Below are 23,929 nucleotides of genomic sequence, written 5' to 3'. Positions count from 1 at the left end.
GGGGTTTAGGAGATTAGACTTTATCCCACTCGAAGTGGAGGTCCAAGGAACGTTTTTTAGTGGGTCATAATTAGGGTCTTAATGAAAGAGATATTTCAGAAAGACTCATCTGGTGATAGTGTTTAAGATTCAATGCAAGGAGCAGAAAGAGCCTGGAAGAAGATAAGACCAATTAGGGGGCGAATGCAGTAACTCGGGCAGGATAAGGGGCCTGGGCACAGCGGAATTGAAAAGAAAGGAATGTGGGGGAAAAAAGGATTTCACAAAAGAAGGATCTTCAGAAATTGTTTGCTGGATCCTTCATCTCTGTTTCCAAAAGGAAGTCATATGTGTGAATTCATCTATCACGGGGCTCTTCCCAAACCTCCTCTCTAGACAATGCCATTTTACGGCCCAAACTCTTGTACTTGTCATGCACAAGTAATTACTGGTCTGGGGTGTATTTGTTTCTTTAAGTGACTGTGGCTAAAAAACTGAGGATAAAAAGAAGAGATCAGCCTTTGAAGTTCTGCCCTACATGGAAAAATAAAGCAAAACCAGGTGTAAGGGAAACCATGGATTTGGAAACAAGAAAGCACGGAGAGGTAATTTTCCGTACATTTTTCTCATGAAAGTATAAGTATTCCTTATAGAAATACTTTTCCCAAGGAGTTGTTCAGAGGATCTCATTAAATGGGGTATGTCAAAGTGTTTCAAAATGAATGAAGTATTCAGACATGTGTTAGGTATTATAAGAAAAATATGTTATTGCCCTATCACTTCCTTTTTTTTTTTTATGATCTTTGCCTTTAAAGATAATGCTACTGACCCACAATTTCTCAAGAATGCATCGGACTTACTGGGTGAGATGAACTGGAGATAAGGTTTAGTCCACTAAAGCAACATACAGATTCACTCTGCAAAAATACCAATCCTGGAAGGCTTAAATCCAAACTATTGACCTCATAACTAACCATCTATGTTAATAAATCCCACTATGAGATATAACAAAAATAACATCTCATTCTCCTTTCAAAACTCCTTCATGCACTAGACTTTACTCCTCAAAATCAGGTTTCATATAAATCTTTCATTAGTTATAAAATTTATGCTTCTTGTATAAAGAACAAAATTAACAAATAATCTATTTCAACGTTGAGTGGGTTTCTAATTTTTACTTTCTCACCTAAAAAAAAAAAACTTTTATGTTTGCTGAATATAAAAAGCGGAAAAAATCCTTCTATGTCAGTGGTTCGGATTCATAAAAGACCTAATTGCCTCATACACGATAATTTTGCCACCAGTTTACAATTAGCATGCATTTCTCATGCATGAGTTGACCCAATTACATAACAAATTTCACCTTTGGGGATTTATCTCGACTGCTTGTCTTCTGTCCACCATACAACTCAATTTCACACTGTCAGCAGCCTGAACATGGTTACAGTCAGTCTCTGTCAAAATGATTTATTTAAATTACAAACAGAGACCAAATCCCTAGATAATTGCCCCTACTCTCATGCTTACCCTTACACTCAACCCAACTTTGAATCAAATCTTTTAATAGTCCATAGACACCGCTATTCAATTATTAGGGCAATGTTTAGTTCCAATAATCTAATAGTGTTGAAGCTAATTCACAAAATCTCAGGCAACTAAATCAGCAGTTTCCATGTGCGCTTATTAATGGGCATATAATTTATTTTACATTCTAAGAAGTCAATGAAAAATTATGTAGCTGTACCCAAAAAGCTAAAAATAATTACATTTTAATATCAAATTATGAAGAGATTTTTTTTCTATAATGTTGGGAAAAAAAGTGTCCATCTTAGCTTTTCTTGTAAAGCAAGAAAGCATTTCTTATGAATGGATATGCTAAAATCAAAAGTGGAACAAAAAAGGGTATTTGGGAAACAGGATAGATAACTGAAATTGAAGATGCTTACAGGGTAAGGGACAGAACGTAGGGCAGGTGAAAACACTATTGTCTGTTGGCCAGTGATTTAGGAAAACAGGGTTTTAGTTTCCACTGAAGCGCGCGCGCGCGCGCACACACACACACACACACGCAAAACTATTCCTTCTATGTGTCAAGGACAGGCACAAATCCTGACAAATCAAATAATGGTACACTTACTATTTTAGTCAGTGTGTAAAATATATGATTTTTGTCATCCGGTTAGTTTGTTTCTTTCCCCTTCACTTGATATTTCTCTTCCCCCTGAAATAAATTAGAAAATAAACATCTAGTTTTTATCTATGGCACAAAGTCTGGAGAAGTCTCTCGGGGTTTGACATTACCATTTTATTTCACAATTTATCCCCAGACTGTCTGAGCTAATTGAAAGTGCAGCTGATATTTGTGTGTAAACAGGCAGAATGAAACACATCAATAATCTCCTCAAGGCTAGCCAGAGTCCCTCAGAGGCCTGAGATCCTGCTGCAGGTACCCCAAATGCATTACTTATAAACTTGAAGGTGGCAACCACCTGAAATTAGAAAGCGCCTTTAGAATTACCCACACAGCTAGGACTATAATAACCATAGATAAAAGATTTTTTAAATGCCCAAGCACACCGTATTCCTCAATTTATATTTGTATGCTGTTCCTTAAGAACATTTTCCTGAAATACTATTTAAAAAAATGTGGAGATGTACAAGGACATTTCTGCCATTTCTGAATTTGTGACCCTAAAATTTGGGAACAGGGGAAGGGTAGATGGCAATAAAGTGGCTTAATTGTGAAAATCTGTAAGGCAGGACTTTCAGCACTAAACACAATGGCTGCATTCTGCTAAAGAGATACACTTTTAGCAAAACCTGGACTTCTAAGTATTATCTTCAATTAAACGATTTAGATAGATTTCCTGACTTCCCATAAACACAGTTTCCAAGCCCAACACTCTCAATTTCTTAAGCAACCAAACTCCATCGTAATGTTAATATATTCAATGAAATAAAGACATCTTCTGGAATTTCATGAGGAAAAAAAAAAGAACTTCATTTTAGAAGCTAAGTTCTGTTTCTTCCTAATCATTCCATCGATTCTGAAATCCCACTTCTTTTTGTGTTCTTTCTACAGCTATACTAAGTGGGTAACATAGCAGAAGAATTTTAAATTACAGTATTTCATAAATCTCCCATGTTCAATATGTTGTCATTACAGCTACCAAAAGAAAGAAGGCAGGCTAACCACTCTCAACTCTTTCATTACACACAATTTGAAATTTATAGTTGTATTTTATCCCACATCTCAGTAACATATGCAGAGTGAGTGGGCATTTCCAAGTGATTTCAAATCCTGGACAAATGAATATGAGAGTGGCTGAAAAAAATTCATAACACTGACACAGACACAAGCAATCAAAAATGCCCATTCATCCATAACATATTACTCAAAACACCTAGGAGTTGTCATTAAATCCACTGTTTTATGTCTTCATACTTTCTTTAGTCCAAAGGGGATTAAAGGCAGCTTACAAAGAGCCACACAATATTTACAGCTAAAATAAACTAAAAACAAATAAGAAAATGACGCCAAGGTGAAAAATGCAGATTGCAAAGACCCCTGATCTTAGTGAACCTACCTATATCAACCCACATTAACCTTGGCGCTCTCATGCAGCACTCACACATCTCATATCCCTTATAAAATTTTCAGGATCTATAATTTTCAGGATTATAATTTCCCAACATCTCCAGCAGGAAGATTCTGGGCTTTTTCCAGTCTAGACACTTTCTCACCTTCTTCCTCTCGAAACAGACACAATCCAGGCCACTGTCAGAAATATCTGCCTGGGTTGTAGCCAGTATTGTTCAGTGGGTTTAGATTAAAGTAATATGGAAAACTGGGCTAGCCAAAGTACTACTTTTTGGATCAACCCAAGTTTCTTATAGAAAAAGATCCTTGAGTAATATGGAAAACCTAGTGAGGTAAAGGAAAAAGTTCATAAAGTTGTAGTCTTATAAATGAATAATAAATTCTCCAGACCTCAGAATGCTTAACAGCCTCCCTTCTTCAGGAGTAGGTCCCTAACAGTAATATTATGAAGTGTATGTATATGTATATATATATATATATATATATATTTTTTTTTTACTGCTATCCAAACATTAATATGCCTCATCTTGGCTAAAAGAACTAGTTATAAGGCTGCTATGTCTGTTAATATCAAGACATTACAAAAAGTTTTTTTAAAAAGATGTCTAAATTATATGCTTTTAAAACTCAATGTTGTCTAAATAACAGGCTTAATCTACATCATATTTTTTATACTGATGTATTAATATCACACTGTATATGATAAATATAGATTAATACATACCTGTGTTATAAGAGTTTTTTGCATAATTAAGAATGGATCTGCAAACGACCTCTGGTATTGAATAAAATGTATATTCCTGCTAATGATAAAGGTTGGTGACATGATCAGTTCTTTTCTAATTAAATATGAATATTGACTTAATTTGAATATAAATTAAAAGGCTTACCTTTGAATTGACTGCAATCCTTATGTTAGATGCCACATGGATGTCTTAAGTAGAAATGTTTAGTTCTTTTTGAAATAAAATCTATGATAGTCAAAGATTTATGATATAACTTTTTCACAGCATTATTTTTATTTTCATAAGAAAACATTTTCTGAAAATAATCCAACGAAAGAAATGTAACTGAATGTAACTGCCAGTGGAAGATACCTCTGATTTGCATTTTTAAAAGCAAAAATAGGTTTTTGATTTAAGGAAAGAATAAAGAGGAAGAAAAATGAAAGGAGTGATCTTCAATATTCATGATGGATGGGCAATGGATTGTTGGGAGGGTGTAGGATAAGAGATAAATGTCATGAAGCCTTAAAGTTCAACTCTTCAAAGAAGAAAAAGTTCTCACTAATATAAAATGTCCACTTGAAGAGCAAACAATGGGTAAACCTTAGGAAATATGGCAAAAAAAAAATCATGTATTTCTCCCACTTTGTAAATACATTTTTAACACATCAAATAGTTCTGTTTTTGAATTTTTGACAAATAAAATTTTTCTCAAATTATATAATTCTATCTCCAAATAGTTTGTGTGTGAATATGTACATATAAACACATGTATGCATATATGTCATGTTGATGGCCAATACCAGTGAATTTAAAACCATCTGCTAATTAAACATTTCCTGGAAATTAAGGTTCCATCACTTTATAACACCTAGATATACACATTTTAGTGACTATACAAGTGACACACAAAATACAATTCTCATGAAAAATGGTAGGAGTTTTGCAGGTCTTTTGCATACTTTCATATCACCTCCTTCACAGTTGTTGATTTTCATTCATAATTCCTCTGGGATGCCTAAAATTGAACTAATTTTTATGTGGAAAAATGTATATTAACACACTTCATAAAATCCTTTGGAACAACCATAATCGCAGGTGTCAATTACAAAAATTAAAAAGAGCTGTTTATCCACCTTTAATAAGTACCAAATTAACACTTCCCAGTTCCTGATAGGTTTTGAACTTCTGTCAGTCTCCACTTTCTCTTTCCAGGAAAATATTATATAAGCTGAACAAGACGCAGCTTTCACGTCCCAAGCAACTCCATGCATAAATGTTTATTTCGAAAACAAGATGTAATACGTAAGCTCACCAAATATTTAAAGTATGAAATCTTATATACACATAATTAGCAAATATGAAATTTCTGAAGATTCCTAAACCTTTCGTGTAGATTCTGTAAGCTTCACCACAGTAAGCAAAACAACAATCAAGTTTTTAAATTTAATCACAAAACTCCTATTTTACAAAATTCGAAGGTGAGAACCATCGAAATGGAAGAAGAAGATACTATATTAGAATAGCTAAGCGTTGGGCTGTAGCTAACTGTGATAAAATCATAAGGAAGGGGTTAACCAGGTGAAGTCGGCATATTTTCTGAGTACATGGCATACCTTGCAAACCACAGCAACACGCACACTTCCCAGTCACCCAGCGTCGCTCTCTCACCCAGACACGCGTGGCGGGCTGTCATGCTACCAAATACGCCAGCACCTACATTGCTGATCTGCTCCTGGGTCCTCTTCAGTCTCTGCAGCTCAGGAGTGTCCGTGACGATGCTAAAGCCCCTCCCTTTGCTTTCTTCAAAATCTCTTTTGTACTTGACCTAACAAGAAGGGAGAAAAGAAAAGAAAAAAGTTAACAGAGGGATCGCAAATCCCACTCGGGGTAAGCCAGGCCCAGTGAAGCTTCTAGAACTGGAAGCGATGCCCACAGACACGCCTCTCAGCAGGAGAGCGTAGCAAGAGCCGGTAGGGCACAGTCAGGCTACCTGGTTTGTGTTCCTGCAATTCCACTTACTATTAATATCTGTGTGACTTTAAGCAAGTTGCTGAACCACTCTGTGCCTCCACAGTCTCATCTGGACAAACAACGACAATTTAATAGGTTGTAGGGATGGCATCAAGTGACTTAATGCACGAACCTGGCTGCTGGGAACAAGTAAGTACTCTGTGACAGCTATTAGTATTATCATCGTTAATAGTATTACCACTACTTAAGAAAAAAATGTGGGGGAAAAAAAAGCTAAACCTTCTTCTCCCGTGCCCTTCTCATCTATGAAAAAGCATTTTGATCCTGAACTATCCTATAGAGGTGGGAGAGAAAGTCAAAAGCTAGCCTTGTCCAAGAAGTTTTCATTCTGTTTCCAAAGGCAAAGCATATGGATATGATTACACAACTCTGTGTTGCCAAATGGCAAGTATATAAGTGCTTATGAAAATATTTATAAAATAGGCCACACCTAGAGATCACAAAGCTTCTCATACATGGCCTTGGCATACTGTGTGTTGAGCTCCTAAGATTTTTTTTCAGTATTTAAATACACTTCTTTTCTAATTACAGCTCAATGGAGCTCAATTTTATTGCTTCCTCAAAGGACTGGAACAGCTAATGCTTAATCTGACAGAGTCCTATCTCCTATTATTATCATAATGACAAACTGTCACACCAGTTAAATAGTCTGCTTGTTAAGGATGGAGATGGTGACATCACTTTGACTACTCTCATTTTTTTTTTAACCTGAACATGAAGAAATGTGAAAACATATCTTGAACTCATAGAATCCCCATTTTTGTATTCAAGACTGCAAGCCTCCAATTAACACTCAAATTAATAATTAAAATTAATTTAATTAATTTAGGTAGCTTATAAAAACATGATTCTGTAAGTGTCACTTTCTGCATAAGTTTGAAAAGTTCACTTAGTTGAGCATGGAATGACTATTTTTGTTGAGTTGCATCTGTATTTAAATACCCAATTCTCTCAAGCATCATTATCCTTGAGGCTACTGGGAGATTTTTCTTTTACCAGAAGAGCTTGAAAGAAAAAAAAAAAGAAAGAAAGAAACATCTCTGATGAAAACAAATAGAAAGATCTAGATGCTCTCATCACTTTTGGTCCAAGAATATCTAATTTTCTCCCCATATTTTCATTTAAATTTATAAAAGTACTAAAACCCTTTCCTTAACTATTCCCATAAGTCAAAGGTCAAACAAACTGCAATATTTTTCTTCCACAGGAAACACTGAGTGAGATTAGCCTTCTAACCCTCAGTCTCCCAGCATGTGTGAAGACAGACACATTCTCAGAGTTTTATGCCTAACTAAGCAGAGAACCCATTTAGCTTTGCTGGTAGTAAGCATTAGGGTGCAGAGTAGTATAACAATGAAAGATAAAAAGATGACTAGGTTGTAACAGCAATGGGCACGAAGATATGTTAATAAGAAGAGAAGTAGACAAGCCAAGTTCTAACACCTCTAACCCCAGTTTCAGAGAAGGTATAATCCATATTCTTTTTGTTACTGGTTTGATGTTTTTTTTCTTTTTTTGTTTTTTTATCAGAAATTTCCAAAGAAGTGAAAAGAAAAACCATTAAATTCTAGAATCATAGGTTTTGAGCTAATTGCTATTCGACAGTCTTTTCCACAAGACACATAAGAATCATCAGATTTTGGCTTGCCTGGTTACATGACTAGTTCTGAAAAGTGTATAATCATCTCTTTAAGTGGCCTCAGAGTTTTAGAAGATGCTTATACCTTTTTAATGGCACAATGCACAACCAAGCCTCTTACCCTCTCAGCACCAGCTCAAGCACCAACACACTGGTATTTCTTTACTACACATAGGAGCCTTCAAGCCATTTGTCAGAGCTCTCTTTTTTCCATACTCCCACCCACTTACATCTAATCTACTTAGGACTAATTTTAAATGTATCCAATCATTAATCAGTCATGTATAGTCTGATTCTGAGAGGCAAGTGGATATATAAAGAGATCAGAGGACAGAGCAGAGTAAGAGGATTCCTCTCTCCAATCTCATGTGTCCCCTTGGCTCTTGCAAGACCTCATCTAGTCCATGAGCACAACACACCCCTGAACCCAGTAATTGATCTCGGGAGGGACACATAATCCATCATGTGTCCAGGAGCCTCAGGTCTGGGACTCTGGCAAGAACTCTTGGGAAAAAGTAGGAAACAGAAGTGGGAAAACAGAAGTGGGAAACAGTGGGAAACTCTTGGAAAACAGAAGTGCTCTGTTGCCATGGGCTGGCTAGTTCAGCTGGCTATAAAAGTGAAGCTTCTGGCCACCATCTGGCCACCACCCAATAATAAAAAAGCCAACACAGAGAGAGGCAACATGAGAGATCAAGATAGAGTCCTGACAACATTCTTTGAACACCCAGATCTTAATCTTCCTAAAGCCAGCAACACCAAGTTTGTCAGTTATGTGAGCTAAAAAATCTCTCCCTCTCTTTGATGCACACGACCAACCCTGAGCATGCCTAACTAAATGTACATGTACAAGGTTCCCAGGAAATGCTAACGTGAATTTCTCCTCTTTTACTTCTATGCTCTGAGGTTTCCCATTTGTGATACAAGATTTAATAGTTCATAATAACAGCATAAAAAGCATTGCTTTAGGTGGAAAATGGGCTTTGCTCATTCAGCAAATATTGAATGAGCATCTACTATGTGCCAAGACCTATTCCAAGTGTGGGAAGAATGCAGCAAAGAAAACAGAGATCCCTGCCCTTGTGGAGCCTACATTAATTACAGTGTGAGAGACAGAAAAGATACAAGATCTACCTAAGTCAAATAAATGGTACCTTAATAGAAAGTGCAAAGACAAAATAAGCAAGACAGTAGGATGTGAAGTGTCAGGAATGCTGCCCTGTTAGATAGAGTGGTCAGGGAAGGCCCCAGGGAGGAGGTGACATGTCAGTAAGGCCTCAAAGAGGGGAGAGAGGGAGCCGCACAGATACCTTCAGGGAGAGCTTTCCAGGCAGAGGGAACAGACAGAGCAAAGCCCTAAAGCCACTGGGAAGGACAACAAGGACCAGCATGGCTGGACCAATAAGGGGAGAGGGAAGAAGGGGAGGGGAAAAGAGGAAGAGGAAGGCAGAAAGTGATCACAGGGCTTTTGTAGGCCCTGAGAATGTTGGCTCCTCCTCCACATGAGACACAAAGCCACTGGAGGGTTGTAAGCAGAGAGCAGCATATCCTGACTTGTGTTTTAACAGGCTCTGTCTGGCTCCCATCCCGTAAACCCCCTGGGGGACAGGCAGGATAGAAGCGAGGATCCCAGGGAGGGGCCGGCAATGTCCTCCTCCTTCCCCAGCTGGCCACTGTCCTGGGACCACAGAGGACAGCAATAGTTCTCGGGCCCGGCTGCAGAGCCCTGGCCTCCCCAGGCGCCCCTGCAAGGTCAGCTGTGCACTCTTGTCAGAACCGGGCAGGAGGCACAGAGGAGGAGAGAGAATAAAATGAAGACTCCAACCTGAACTCAGAAGGAGAATGTGCTATGGCTGGGAAGCAATGCAGTCTTATTTCCCTGCAGCCTCCTCCCTTCCACACCGAATAAAGGCAACTTCGAACAAGTCAAATGTAGGAAATTCATACAATAGGCAATTCGATTTGACATATGTGTCTTCAAAAGTAGCTTTAAAATGTATTAATTTCAAATACTGGAAGCTATGTAATATGCATTCACATTTTGTGTAGGTGTCTGCATGTGTGTGCATGTGTGCATGCTTGTGTACATGCATGCATATGCACGTGCACATATATGTATGTGTACACATATATTTATCATTGTGTATTGTAGATTAGAACCCTAAAGCAAGACTCAAAACACCTGAATTTCAACCTTGATTTTTTTCTGTGATCTTAATTTGTTCGATTTCTCTAACACTCTTGATCCTCTGTTATAAAATGGAACAAGAAAAAGATGTAATATGCTACTCACGAAATGAATGTTTAGAGGGTTAAACACCAAGCAAGAATATGGCCCTTCAGCAAATACTAGTTTTATTCTTCTCACTAAATATTAATATTAAAATGACTTTTGTTGCCTAAGTGTGCTCATTTCTGCCAAAGTATGCATTGCTTGGTGGCAGTCTGTGTTTGAAGTCACAAGCAATCACACTCACAGGTTCACATGGAAGGAGGGCTTGGACACTCGGACAGTTCTGGCCTGGCTTAAGAAAAAGGCTCACGGTTATTGGTAATTGAAAAGGAAGACTTGCCACAGGTAATATATTATTACTATTATGACAATTTCAATGAATGAAGACAGTGGAAACTGCTAAAGAGAAAGGCCATTGTTAGGCAGAAAGCCATCTCTGATGAAGGCAGCCAATTAGGCCGGGAAACTGGTACACTGTTAAATGATAAACGAAAAGGAGATTAAATAACACTTGGCAGTGAAGTCAAAGATGGGCACATCCTTCAGCCCAGCAACTCGACAACCTATCTCATGCTTGTCTCCAAAGAAACTCTCATCTGTGAGCATCTGGGGACCTAGAAAAACATGTTCATAATAACATTGTTTCTATTTCCAAGAAAGTAAAAAGGGAAGTAACCTAAATATCCATCTGCAGGAGAATGAACTGTTGCATACTCATACACTGTAATGTTATGCAGGAGTGAAAATGAGTGAACTTCATGGATACATGTGCATGAATCTCAGAAACTTTATGTTGAGGGGAGGAAAAAAGCATAAAGTGCACATATATGCAAGAATGTATGGGAGGAAGGGCGCTTGATAACAACATTCAGGGGAGCTGTGATGAGATCTGCTCATGGAAGGATATGGCTCCTGTTACTGGTGACGTTCTAGTTCTTACACTGGATGACAGAGTCACAGGTGATCTTTTTATTATCATGCTACATATCCTGCACAATGTATATTCTTCTGTATTGATCAAATATCTCACAAAGAAAACATTTTCAAAGAAAGCAGGGACACAGTTTTAAAGTCCCAGATGCAGAAGCTGAGGTAGTCAGAGGTTAAACAAAAACTAAGAGTAGGAGAATAGAAAAAGAATATGATAACCAAGAATTCAATTGATATTTTCAGGAAGCTAAATGCAAGACTTGGGAGGCCAGCGTGGGGGCTCACACTTGTAATACTAGCACTCCAGGAGGCTGACGTAAAAGGATCACTTGAGGTCAGGAGTACAAGACTAGCTGAGAACAGCAAGACTAAAAAAATAGAAAAAAAATTAGCCAAGCAACTAAAAATAGAAAAAGTTAGCCGGGCATGGTGGCGAGCGCCTGTGGTCACAGCTACTCGGGAGGCTGAGGCAGGAAGATTGCCTGAGGCCAGGAGTTGGAGGTTGCTGTCAGCTAGACTGATGCCACGGCACTCTAGCCTGGGCAACAGAGCTAGACTCTGTCTCAAAAAAAAAAAAAAAAAAAAAAAAGGGATTCCAAACATGGATTAAGGAGGAATAGCAGAAGTGCACAAAGACTCATGGCGTGGATCACAAAAGACCATAGCAGTTAAGAAAGTATCCAGGGGCAGAAGTATAAGAAGAAAGAAAATAGCATTTAGCCTTAGAGCAGCTTGTCAAAATATGTTTAACAGAAGCCTAAAATCTCCAGGCACATTTATTGCTGATTCATGTTATTCTACTCTTTATTTCATACATTTCTGATACAATGAAATCCATGCCCAATTTCATTACCTTTCATGACATGATGGATACTTCACATTTCTTCAAGGGGAGATTGTGAGGGTCACAATATTTTAAAACTATATGCAAAATTCTTAGTTTGATCTGCAAAATTTAGTGCTCAGTTATGTACCATCTTGTATAGCTCAATAGATTTTAATGTCCTGAAGAATATGGACCACACACTTCTATCTCAATGCATTTTGCTTGGTGCTAAGCATACATTAAAAGCTTAATAACTATATCATGATTGATCATTATCTAGTTTTATATTTTTAAGGTCTAAAATGAAGAAAATTAGTTAATCTCACAATGCTAGTTGGGAATTAAACCCTACAAGGGAAAATCTGATGAAGAGCTTTTTTTTTTGTTTTAAGGTGAAGTTAATTTTAACAAATGTTAAGTCAAAGGAAATGAGCTCAAAAGTAAATTTTCTTTTTTATAAATTAATCTCATAATTTGCAAATCTATGGTTAATGAAATAAAATTAAAATTATAATTACCTTTTTAAACATAATTAAAAAGCATTAAAAATAATTTTCATAGATTGCTAAGCCTTCAATTAGCCTTTCACTGCATTCATGGAGGTTCTTAGTGATATTTACAGATCTGTCGGTTTTCTGTGTATATTCACAATCCAACATTAGCAGATTTAGGGTTCCTTTACTTTAAAAAAAATGAAGTCTATATTTTACTTTAAATAAATACTTTAAATATATCTAATAAATTACATTTGAATTAATTTCTCAATCAGCTAAGATAATTAAAAATCTCCCCTAAGACATTCAAAGTGTAGCTTAGTGGTTAATAATGCAGACTCAGGAATTAGACAAACTTGTCTTGGGCTCTGGCTCCTCCTCATACTAGCTGTGTGGCCTTAGGCAAGTTACTTAATCTCTCTGAGGCTCAGTTTTCCCATGTACAAAATAAGCATAATTGTAGTGCAATACCTGACAGCACTCTGTGAGAATTAAATGAAATGATAATACCAATGCCTGACATCTATTAAGTGTCTACTATGTTACAGGCACTGTACTGAGTGCTGTGCATATAAGATGAGTACAAGCAGGATGGGAAGCCCAGCAGATGATGTGTAACAAGTGCCCAGGGCTCCCATGACTATAGGCACGTGCTTACTCACTCATGGTAACCAAGCATCATCCTACCACGTGGCCGGGCCCTGTGCCATCTGCATTTGGGAGCTCCTTTGGTCCTTCTGGGATCAAAATAGAATATAAATAAATAAAGGAAACAACAATTACAATGTGCTTTACATATATTATCTTCAGCTATATCCTGGCAGGTACACATTTTAAAGTCCATTTTATAGATGAAGGAAGTTTGAAGAAGTCACAGAGCTGCTAAGAGGCAGAAGTTTCAGACATCCACCCACTCTGGCATTGCCCCACCCAAGATCTTTCAATTCATCTGATGATGAAAAAAATGCCAAAGCAAAAAATATCAAACTGAACACAAATGAGATATAAACAACTTCCTGGAAACAAGCAGAAATGAAAGTGGAACCAATGGAATATTCCTTATTAGAGGATGTCAGAAGATTCGCATAACTTAACATTTTAGGTAATGTGTTATCTATAATGGATCCTGTAGTGCCACAAATGAGACAAGAAAAATTACCCAAAGTAAAGTTTAACACAACTTACATTTTATTAAAAATGTGTTTTTAGGCATTTCTTCTGAAGGCAACAATTGTTTAAATTTTCTATCAGTAAAGACTGGGTTAGGAGGAAAATACCATTGCCAAAATGGTACTATTGGTGAAAATACTGATTCAAGGCAAAAAAAGCATATCTACATTAATAAAGAAAATTGGGGCCTAAAGTGTGTGTGTGTATTTATATATATATAAAATTCATATTTTCACCAATAATTTCATGAATAGCCTTTACTAATCCAGATAATTTATGAAATGTGATTTCTGGACACATGTTCTCTTAACTATTAACCTTTTAGAGATAGTCGCATCTAATGACTATGGGTTTTAGGTATAAATAGTTTTATTCACACACAGAATAGAATATTTTCAAAATTATTTTGAACCAGAAAGTACCATGAAAGGTTAAAAATTAAGGCAAGAATATGAAATCACAACAAGGAACATTCCTGTGTACATATTCTGAGCTATAAAGTATTAGGAAATGGGTTACTTCCAGTTAGGAAATAACTAATGAGAAAATTAGTCGTTCAGAAAAGAAAAGCTACATCCAAACTATACTGAAGAAAAGAAAGAAAACTAAACCAAGAATCAAGCATATATCAACAAACAGAGCTGAATTAACACAAAATAGTCATAAAAGTGAAAATGACCTGTCCTTAATCTCAAAGTATCACAGCTGATAAAAGTGACAGATGATTTCTCAATTTTCCTACATAAGCCTCTCCATAGCAGATTGATAATGTCACTAAAATTATTGCTAACAACCCTCCTACACCTACAATGGCATTATCCATCAGGCAAACACTGACTGTTTTTCCATAACAAAACATACTTCTTCCACTTCTACAAACTAAAAAAAAAAAAAAAAAAAAAAAATGGTAACATACCAAAGAGAAGAAGAAAGAATATCAAATAGAAATAAACATATATGCATTATACTTAATATCTACATAAATGACACTAAGATAGCATCTATGATTGATAGCTTTTGCCACACAGAAAAACCCATGGATCCCAGCATGTCATTTTAATAAAAAAATTTAAAAGATTATTTCATTAATACAGAATTTCATTTAAAATATAAATCTCCTAGAAATTTTTATAGGTTATTTAAAAAATCTATGTTACAACTAGAAATATAATATTAATTCAGGTCTTCCATTGGGAAGAAACTATTAAAAATAAATATATTAGAAGTGCTGAAAGAACTATATGAAGAAATATGACTTCTTAGCTAACAGTGAGAGCTTCACATTAATTACAATGTCAGTTTTAAGAAATGCTGGAGTGTTTCCTCCCTGCTATGAAATAGCAGCTATGATTTATTGAAGACCTACAAGGTATCAGACATTGTACTAGGCACTTGATGGAGTGTTTTGCTTTATCTTCAAAATCACTTTGTGAAAGAGATATTTTACCATTTTTTACATAGAAATGTAGTGGAAAAACCATTATTTGGTCTACTGTAAACTTCCCTCCTTCTAGTAATGGTGTGTTTTCCAACCATTTAGGCTTTCTCAAGAGGCACCATTTTCTTATTTGACCTATTTCTTTAACCACCATGGACTGGCCCTCATCTGGCCTAAATTAGTCCAAGTCAAGATGCCTGAGGGATTTGAGAACTGGCATCCAAATGGTGGAATGAGTCTTTCCCTTCTCCCAAAGTTTTAAAACTCTAAGATATAAAACTGGGGAACTATCAACAGCCATACTTGCTACCACCAGACCCAGAAGGACAGATGCAGCTCAACTATCAAAAAAAAAAAAAAGCCCTGGCCTGGTGGCACTTTTTGGCCTGGTAGCATTTGAATTCAGATTCCTGAATTCCTGAATTTCAGCTGTTCCTGAAGCCTAAGCAGGCATACATATTTCTGCCCTTGGATTTTGTGCCCCAATATCCTCAAAATTAAATGATCACTTTGAGTTAATGAGTGTTGTTGGATTTTCTATCACTTGTAGCCAAGAATCTTAGCTAATAATAAGAAACTGAGACTCAGTGGTTTAGTGGTTACAATCCAAGGCTAGCATTGCCACCTGGTGACAGTACAGCTAAGATTCGAACTCAGGTCTGCTATTCCTAAAGTCTTTGTTCTTTTCAGTCATCACGCTACAAGACAGCAATTCAAACATTTTGTGAACTTTAAAGAGTGTCATTTAGATAGACTGAAATGTAATCTTAATGAAAATATACCATTATTTCTTTGAAAAAAACTACATTTTTAAACAACAAAGTAAACAAGATCTTAAATGATTTTTGAATCATTATTATATGTTGAACACATTAGCCAGTATCGGATCTTCAATGGTTAGACACACTACCAATTAGATGTTTGGTAGGTGTGTCTCAAATAAGTAAATAATTAAGGTAATTGCTTCAAAACAAAACTTTAAAATGGTAGTATTAAACCTCCAACTTAGAAAAGCTTGCAAGCTAACTCAATAGCTTTATTTTTAAATTAACTCTGATATTCAACAGGAAAATTTAGATACTAAATAATTCAAAAGTTTAACTGTTAACCTTATAATTAAAAAAACTATTGCATAAGTCTCCACATCAGTTAATATATTGTCTTGATTGTGTATCTATGAAGTTTCAAGTTTCATGATTCAGTGTAATTTCAGGGTGCTACAGGCACATTATAGTCTTCTCTGACTGATCTAAATGGCCCACTTGGTCTGAAGACACTAACAGGGTCCAAATAAGTCAATTTCTGAGTCAGTGTCCCAAAAGCATGTAAGGCCTTTCTTTTTCCTCCAGAACAAACATCTCAAGAGGCAATCAGGTTTTTTTTCTTTGTAGTATAGAAATAAAAAAGAACTGGATTTTATGTTACAAAGAGAAAGAAGAAAAAAGATAATAAACCGGAACCCAAAAAGTACCAGAAGTAGGAAAAGAGGCCAGTGTGAGATTGATACAGATAAGTGCTTCAACTTTTCTTAATAATCCTAATTTTGGAATGTTGTTCCTCCTGAGCCCATGAATATATCACTCGTATATTTCACAGTTCATGAGAGTACAGCTATTTGAGAAGCAGGGATATGTTGGCATTGCCAAAGAGCCAGGTGGTTCCACTGTTTGGAAACCATCTGGTCTGAGTTTTCTCTTTGTCAGCACCATCAATACATCAGTAGCAAGAGCTATTATAGGGATTGTGTGTGTTTCGTTTCTTTAAATAAACTCAAACAAAACTACCCTGAATATAAATTTGTTATTTCTTTGAATTGTGCTTTCAGAGTATAATGAAACCCATGTCAAGATGAGTTACACTTGAATACCTGCAGTCCCTACATAACTTTACAAAACCAAGTGGCAAAAGACTAGAAGTCTTCTTCCAGCTTCAGTGGCACCTCTTGGTCATGAGAACCTTTCATGGGGTAACTACTGCCCAACCCAACACTAGAAAAATGAGGCATATTTTGCTGAGGTAGCTGCCAAAGCCAATCTATATATTCATATAGATATATATGTGGGCTGTAAAGAGATTTAGATAGTGGGAAAGCTCACAGGTATTATTTAATCAATCAAGAAAAAACAAAAAGAAAAGAAGGGGTCAAAGAAAGTTAAACATAATTAATCAGAGACCCCACCGCCCCTTTATCCAATGGACAATATGACGAGCCAATAAGCAATACTCATCAAATCCTTGCCTGGTCTGCAAAACCCACAAGGAAAAAAATGTTCTGCACAATTCACAATTGCAAAGATCTGGAATCAAAACAAGTGCCCATCGATTCATAAGTGCATTAACAAAGTGTGGTATATGTATGCCATAGAGTACTACTCAGCCATAAAAAGGCAGGAATTAATGCCTTTTGCAACAATTTGGATGGAACTGGAGACCATTATCCTAAGTGAAGTATCTCAAGAATGGAAAAACAAACACCACATGCACTCACTGTCTAATAAATTGGAACTAACTGAGGGGAACACAAGTACATAGAGGAAAGTAAAAGTCACTGGAAATCAAGCAGGGGGAGAGGGGAGGAGGGGAGGGCAAAAACCTACCTAATGGGTAAGTGAACACTATTCGGGTGATGGGCATGCTTACAGCCCTGACTCAAGCATTACAAAAGCTATCCATGTAACCAAAACATTTGTACCTTCTTTAATATTTTGAAATTTTAAAAATATGTGTTGCAAAGCATCAGGCCCTTACCTGTACCTGAAAAAGGAGCATAGCTTACTAAAAATACTAGGCTGTACTTAATACACATACGTGAACAGACACTGGCATTAATAAACCTTGTCTTTTAAGACCCTAATCCCAGCTTCAGTCGAAGATAAAGTTTCCAACCCAGATGTTTTTATCAGAACACCCAAAGTCAAATCTCCCCTAAATGCCAGCATCTACCCTCCAAAGGCAGGTCTCCATTTCACTGCCCTTTCGCTAGAAGCTGGAAGTCACCGTGTCACCTTCACTTGAGAAGGGACAAATTAAAGAGGTTAAAGTACTGACCTAAAGTTAAAAGAGAAAGAGAGAGAGGCTGCATGAGGTTTTGCTTTCTTCTATCCGCAGGTCATCCTTGTCCCGCACTCCTTGCACTGATGTTTTGACTTGTCAAAACTGCTTTGCTTCTTCTGCCCCTGACATCTAAATCATCTGACAGGCACATAACCTTATCAAATTTCTAGTTATAGTACAAATAGAGGTAACAAACCATATCCACTGAAATTGATAACAGCTCACACAAAAGGCTACAGGAGAGAGGAGAGCTGCTGCAAACAGGCAAGCTGGCCCAGGAGCCCACAGCAAGAGGAAGAGGAGGAGGAGGTGCCTTGGCAAGATAAAAGGCTAATTCCACCAAATCCAATTGGCACTCCAATTCTTCTGCCTGAGATTTAATCAGCCAAAAGGCCCTGCACCAGGGGTGAAAAAAATTGTGAAATCAGCAGTGTTTGCTCGCTCCAACTAGCATTTAGACTTAAAAGGCAAATGTAACAAAAGCATCAGAAAGGTACCTTTGAAAGTTCTCTGCCAACCATGGTTTGACCTAATACAGTGTCAGGTTATGAAGTACCATTTCCTAATTCAGTAGTGCCATGCAAGGAATACTAAACACATCCCCGGGCTTATCTGTAACTCAAGCCAAATCTCCCTGCTCATCTCTAGAATTTGCTTGGCAACAAACAGGGGAAATAGTGTTCAGAATTAAATATTTTGAGGCAATATATCACATTTAAAAATTAATCTTAAAACATGGTATGAAACATAAATGTTTTTTTAAAGAATCTGTTTTCTTAGTTTAAATGCTCTGGGCTCCTGAAACTTCTGGAAATTGTGCAAAAGAAATTAAAGAAACAAATATGAAAAATATATGCAATCAGCTAGACAATCTCCCAGCTGAAAGACAGACCCAAGATTAGATTCAAGTTCATCCAACCATAAATATCCCAGCTTCCCACTACTTCCCTAGTTTGAGACCCTTTATCCTAATCCCCAGGAAAGGCTCATCCAGGATTAAATACTCTAATCAGAATGCCAAATCCTTTTAGTTTTCTAAATGAAGACAGGTCAATAATATCCCAAGAATATACAAGGAATATGAAACATTACTTGGCCTTTGAGTTGACTTTATTCATGACATTTCTTGGTCAAATTAACAAGGAAAGGTAACCACAAACAATAATGAGATACTTGATATCAAAAGTCTGAAAAGGTGTGGGGAAATCCACGAATCTAATCAACTGCTGATAAAAGTAAGAGCTGCAGCAACTCTGAAAAGCAATATGGGTATGACATTTCCAAATCTAGCCCCAGAACCCTCCCACATGTGCACAAGGAGGAATGCGTAATAAAGAGCACAGTGAAAAACTGCTATCTAAATGTTCAATACATACATAAGCTGGCGTGTAGTCATATTATGGAATCTTATGCATAAATTAAAATTACATAAATAAGTAAAAATTAAATCAATGCCATTTCTCTAGCTTAATCTCCATAGCATTCTAAAACATTATTAGGTTAAAAAAAAAAAAAAAGAAAAGCAACCTATAGAATGATATATAGACTATGACACCCTTTATTAAAATAATACACAAGATTATATTTTCTATGAGTATTTATCTATGGATATAAATGTAAAAAAAAAGAAAAGCCTGAAAGGATATACACTGAAATAACCAATGGAAAGAATGGTTCTTTGAGGCGATGAAAGAGAAAAGGAAAACGGTGGTCAAAGAAGACTTTAGCCTTGTCTATAACACTTCTATTTCTTACCAGTAATGTATTTATGTTTTACTCATATAATTTCAAAAGAGATCTAACATAACATCATTACCTCAACAAAACATACCATGATTATTTTAGATCTTTTAATGAATGCAATAAAATTACATCATGAAATGCTTATCCCATAGATCCTCTTTATTCTGGTTAACAGAATAAAAATAAATGTAAATAGTGATGTGTTTTAAGCAAACATAACCTAGCACAGTATAATTTAGAATTTAAAAGTGCAAATATATTCTTTAAAAGAGTCTTATTGCTTTAAAAAAATTCACCAAGAGTGAGTTACTATAGGCATCCCATAGAAGTGCATTTATTAGAAGAATTCCATTTAAATTATTTAACAAACATTTCAGGTGTTTGCAGGATACACAGTAATGTACTGCACATTGCAGCTGGTAATATCTATAAAATCCAATGTCATCTGTGAACGGGCTAAGACATACCTTAGTCCAGCTCTGGTGGTCACAAAGCTCAGAAAAAAGAGAACCAAGACAAGAAAGAAAAATTAAGTGCTTGAGAAAGTGCAAGAGAGGCTGAAATAAAAGTAGCTAGAAAAGAAAGAAGATAGGGAAACAGGCAGGTGCACAAACACCAACAGTGCACATATCGCCTGTGTGTCAAAGTTATGTACCTATGGTGTGTGTGGCATGGATATCACAGACAGCATTGAGATGACCATCATTAACCAGTGCCCTTACACTTGGTAAAGTGTCATCTGGGGCCAATAGAACAGAGAGACTGTCTCATACCTCAAGGGCAATGTGGTGACAAACACATGAAAATTATTTTTCTCTTTCTACTATTATGAAGAATTTATTGCATTTCACAATCAAGACAAAATTATAAAATGATTACAAGGTGGAGAACAAAAATTTCATATATATTGTGGTTAGCATTTGTCAGTCCTTTGGGCACCCAGCATTCCTCACCCCTGCTTTGGGTTATAGCACTCTTTCTTTTAAAAATTCAGCTGTTCCCAACTCTCACCAACAGTGGATAGTGTGACTTGGAACTGGCCAATCAGAGTAGTGCCTTCTCCTAGCTCAGTGATTGGTTCAGCTATGGACATAATACCCAATCAGGGCCAGGGAGACCCAGTGACATTGTTAAGGAGAGACTCTCTTCCACTGGACTGACACCTACCAGGATGTAGGCTGAAGGTATGGTAGCCATCTTGTGACCATGAGGTAAGCTTACCTGAAAATGGAGTTGTGACACAAGACACAGCATTGAAAGATGGAGAAAAAAAGTCTTGGGGACATCCTCTGAGCCCCTCTTGGCAGACTTGCCCCAACTCCAGTTTCACCCTGGACTCCTCAGGAGTTAACAATCCTAATGCCAGTTAGGGTTGAGATTTCTGGAACTTGCAACAAAGAGAGTCCTAACTGATAGGCTCATCTCCATTTTACATTTACATTTTTAAAAATCTAAATGGGTTTTACAGCCTTCCAGATTACTTTCCTCTCAGTATCACTTTCATCTGCTGGGCTCAAACTTAACACAGCTGTTTGTGATTAAAGCTCAATTACTCACACTAACAGAAAAGTGGTTCAGATAATCTTTAACAGTGGATATTCAAAAATCATTTGCATATGGCATGGGAATGCATGTAGTTAAAGAAACTCAGAAAACATCATCAAATGTTGTTTAAATATTTTTTAACAAATCCTCTGGGCAGGAGTTCCTGCCCAGAGTCCTGCATGTAAGTCCATCTACAGGCAACAGTGCTCACATGAATTAATACAACATATCGATTTCAGCAAAGGTGTCCTATCTTTTCTTCGTAGTAGAACAGTTAAACTTGAACAAGAATTCTGTTTTCCAGAATATTCTGGGGTGTCACTATTTGAGCTTCTGGTAATAACCACACATATTAAACAGACAGTAAGCCATGATATCAAAATGTTACTTAAAACAATTTCCAGAAGTGGAGATAATTCCATACAATGATTGAAAACAAGATAATTATGATTTAGCTGTGTACACTCACTGATTCCATATTTTTGTTGAAAGATGTTTTCTCCATTCTGCAAAACTCCTAAAAACCCCCCAAACAAGAACTGACAAGCATCCCATTATACCCTTTTGAATATCTTTTAATAACTTAGCATACAGTAGACATTAACAGGTTCTCACTATTCCTTCCCCCCAAAAAATCTTTTCTACCTCTTTTGTTTTTTCCAGCTATTTTAATATTTTATTTTTCAACCATAGTTTTGTTTAGAAGTGCCCATTCAAAAGGATAACAGGTACAATCTGAGATCAGGACAATAACCTCTTAAGAATGCCAAGTTTTACATGGATTTGAGCAGATCGATAATAAACTTAGTATATTAAAGTGCATCATAGTAAGACCTCAGAACATTCACTAGAATGTTTCACCTATAATCTAATTTCAGTAAATAAAGAAAATGCTAAGGCTGGCAGCTGATATCCTGGGGTGGGTAGAGGACACGGACGGACGGACACACACACGCACGCACGCACGCGCACACACACACACACACACACACACACACGGGTGGGGAATACAGCAATCTGGGGAAGAAACCTGGATCCCAAACTTGGAGCTGGAAAGCTTCCCTAAGAAGCATGTCTTGCTTCACTGGAAGGTGAGAATCAAATTAGCTCATTCACTATAGGTCTCGTCAAACACTAAAACTTTGTAATTAGTCTATTAAATTATCTAGAGAATTAACCATGAAAGATGGTGAGAATAATTATATGGAGACAGTTTATAATAATCACCAAATAGGCGATTAAAGTCAGGATACTTCTATTCTAACGCAAAAGCATGCACTAAACTTCAACTGTGGCTTAACTTTGATTTATTTTGCAATTATTTTCAAAAGTCATCAATGAAGGAAAGGGAGTTTTCTGATTAACCTTTAGCTAACCATAACAGTGAACCTGGGGAAAACTTCTCTTTCTTGTATCATTTCAGTTCTTGATAGCAATGAACTTACCAGTTATTCTCAAATTACAAAGAGTTGTGCCCCAAATATCTGTTCATAGGTATTCACAGGCATCTGTTCATAGGTATTCACAGGCAACTAGTGCAGTCTACTCATGTACAGGGCAGAGAGAAATTAGAGTAATTGGTCTCTCCAGGGACAGAATCCAGAATGTGGTCTCATTAATATACTGGCCAAGCCAACTAAAAAGCCCAGCCACAAATTAATGAGACATATACAATTACCTCTGGTATGAGAGGCTCCAGAAAAACACCACACATGATACACACAACAAGGAAAAATGCCTAAACATATCAGACACTAAGAAATATCGTTGACTCTACTTTGGTTAATCAAGTCCTATTTTAAATGCCCCAGAGAGCTGGTATTTAAAATTCTTTTACAGCAATTACTTTCTTAAAGCAACTGATCATAATTTACCTATTTTATAAATCCATATAGTTTATCAAAAGGGAAAAATATTAAGCAGTTCACCCAATAATTAGCTTTTAATCAAAACCTAGAAAGAAGGGGAAAAGTACTTTTTAATAATGAAGTTTTTCAGGCAAACACCCAAAAATCCAATAGAAAATGCAGTTAAAAAAAAAACCCTCTTTGAACTTCTAAAAAGTAAAGATTAAAAACAGGTACACAAAGAACACATAGTAAAAATCTAATATAAAACTTGTGTAAGCTACATTGATTTTAAATCATACTATCATGATGTGATTTCAACTTAATAACAAAATTATTTGTTTCCAAGCTATCTGAACAATGTAGTTGTCAGTTTATTTGACAGGGTCCAAGGGACAAAACTAATCTAGTGGAATGGAATGTTATCTATGTTTTTCATGTAGAACAAAATAAAATATTGAACAAAAACTGTTACTTCTAGAGAGAAGGCAAACTAGTAAAAATTTTCAATCTGACACAGAAGCATATCTTTGTTTCATCAGGTTTTGACAATGAGAAGTCTTTAGCCTATAAAACTTTGTATTCAACTTTTTTTAAGCTAGAAAGTGAAGAATTGGAGGCATTCTATAAGCTGGGGTCACTCTTTCATTCTAGAAGGAGCCCTGGAAAAT

General features: G+C 36.5%; 1 protein-coding gene across 5 annotated transcripts in view; it reads right to left on the bottom strand.

The window, feature by feature from the left end:
- NEBL (nebulette) overlaps window positions 1-23,929 on the bottom strand; it is a 328,916-nt gene that overhangs the window by 145,142 nt on the left and 159,845 nt on the right. For all 5 annotated transcript variants that reach the window (XM_012767343.3, XM_075997582.1, XM_075997581.1 and 2 more), the window contains one exon: window positions 6,026-6,133. In XM_012767343.3, the coding sequence (XP_012622797.1) occupies window positions 6,026-6,133 (108 nt within the window). The remainder of the gene's footprint in view (window positions 1-6,025; window positions 6,134-23,929) is intronic.

This window comes from Microcebus murinus, chromosome 25, assembly GCF_040939455.1.
Source record: "Microcebus murinus isolate Inina chromosome 25, M.murinus_Inina_mat1.0, whole genome shotgun sequence".
Classification (NCBI taxonomy): domain Eukaryota; kingdom Metazoa; phylum Chordata; class Mammalia; order Primates; family Cheirogaleidae; genus Microcebus; species Microcebus murinus.
Note: the sequence above shows the minus strand (reverse complement) of the source record. Positions and strands in the feature narration are given on the sequence as shown.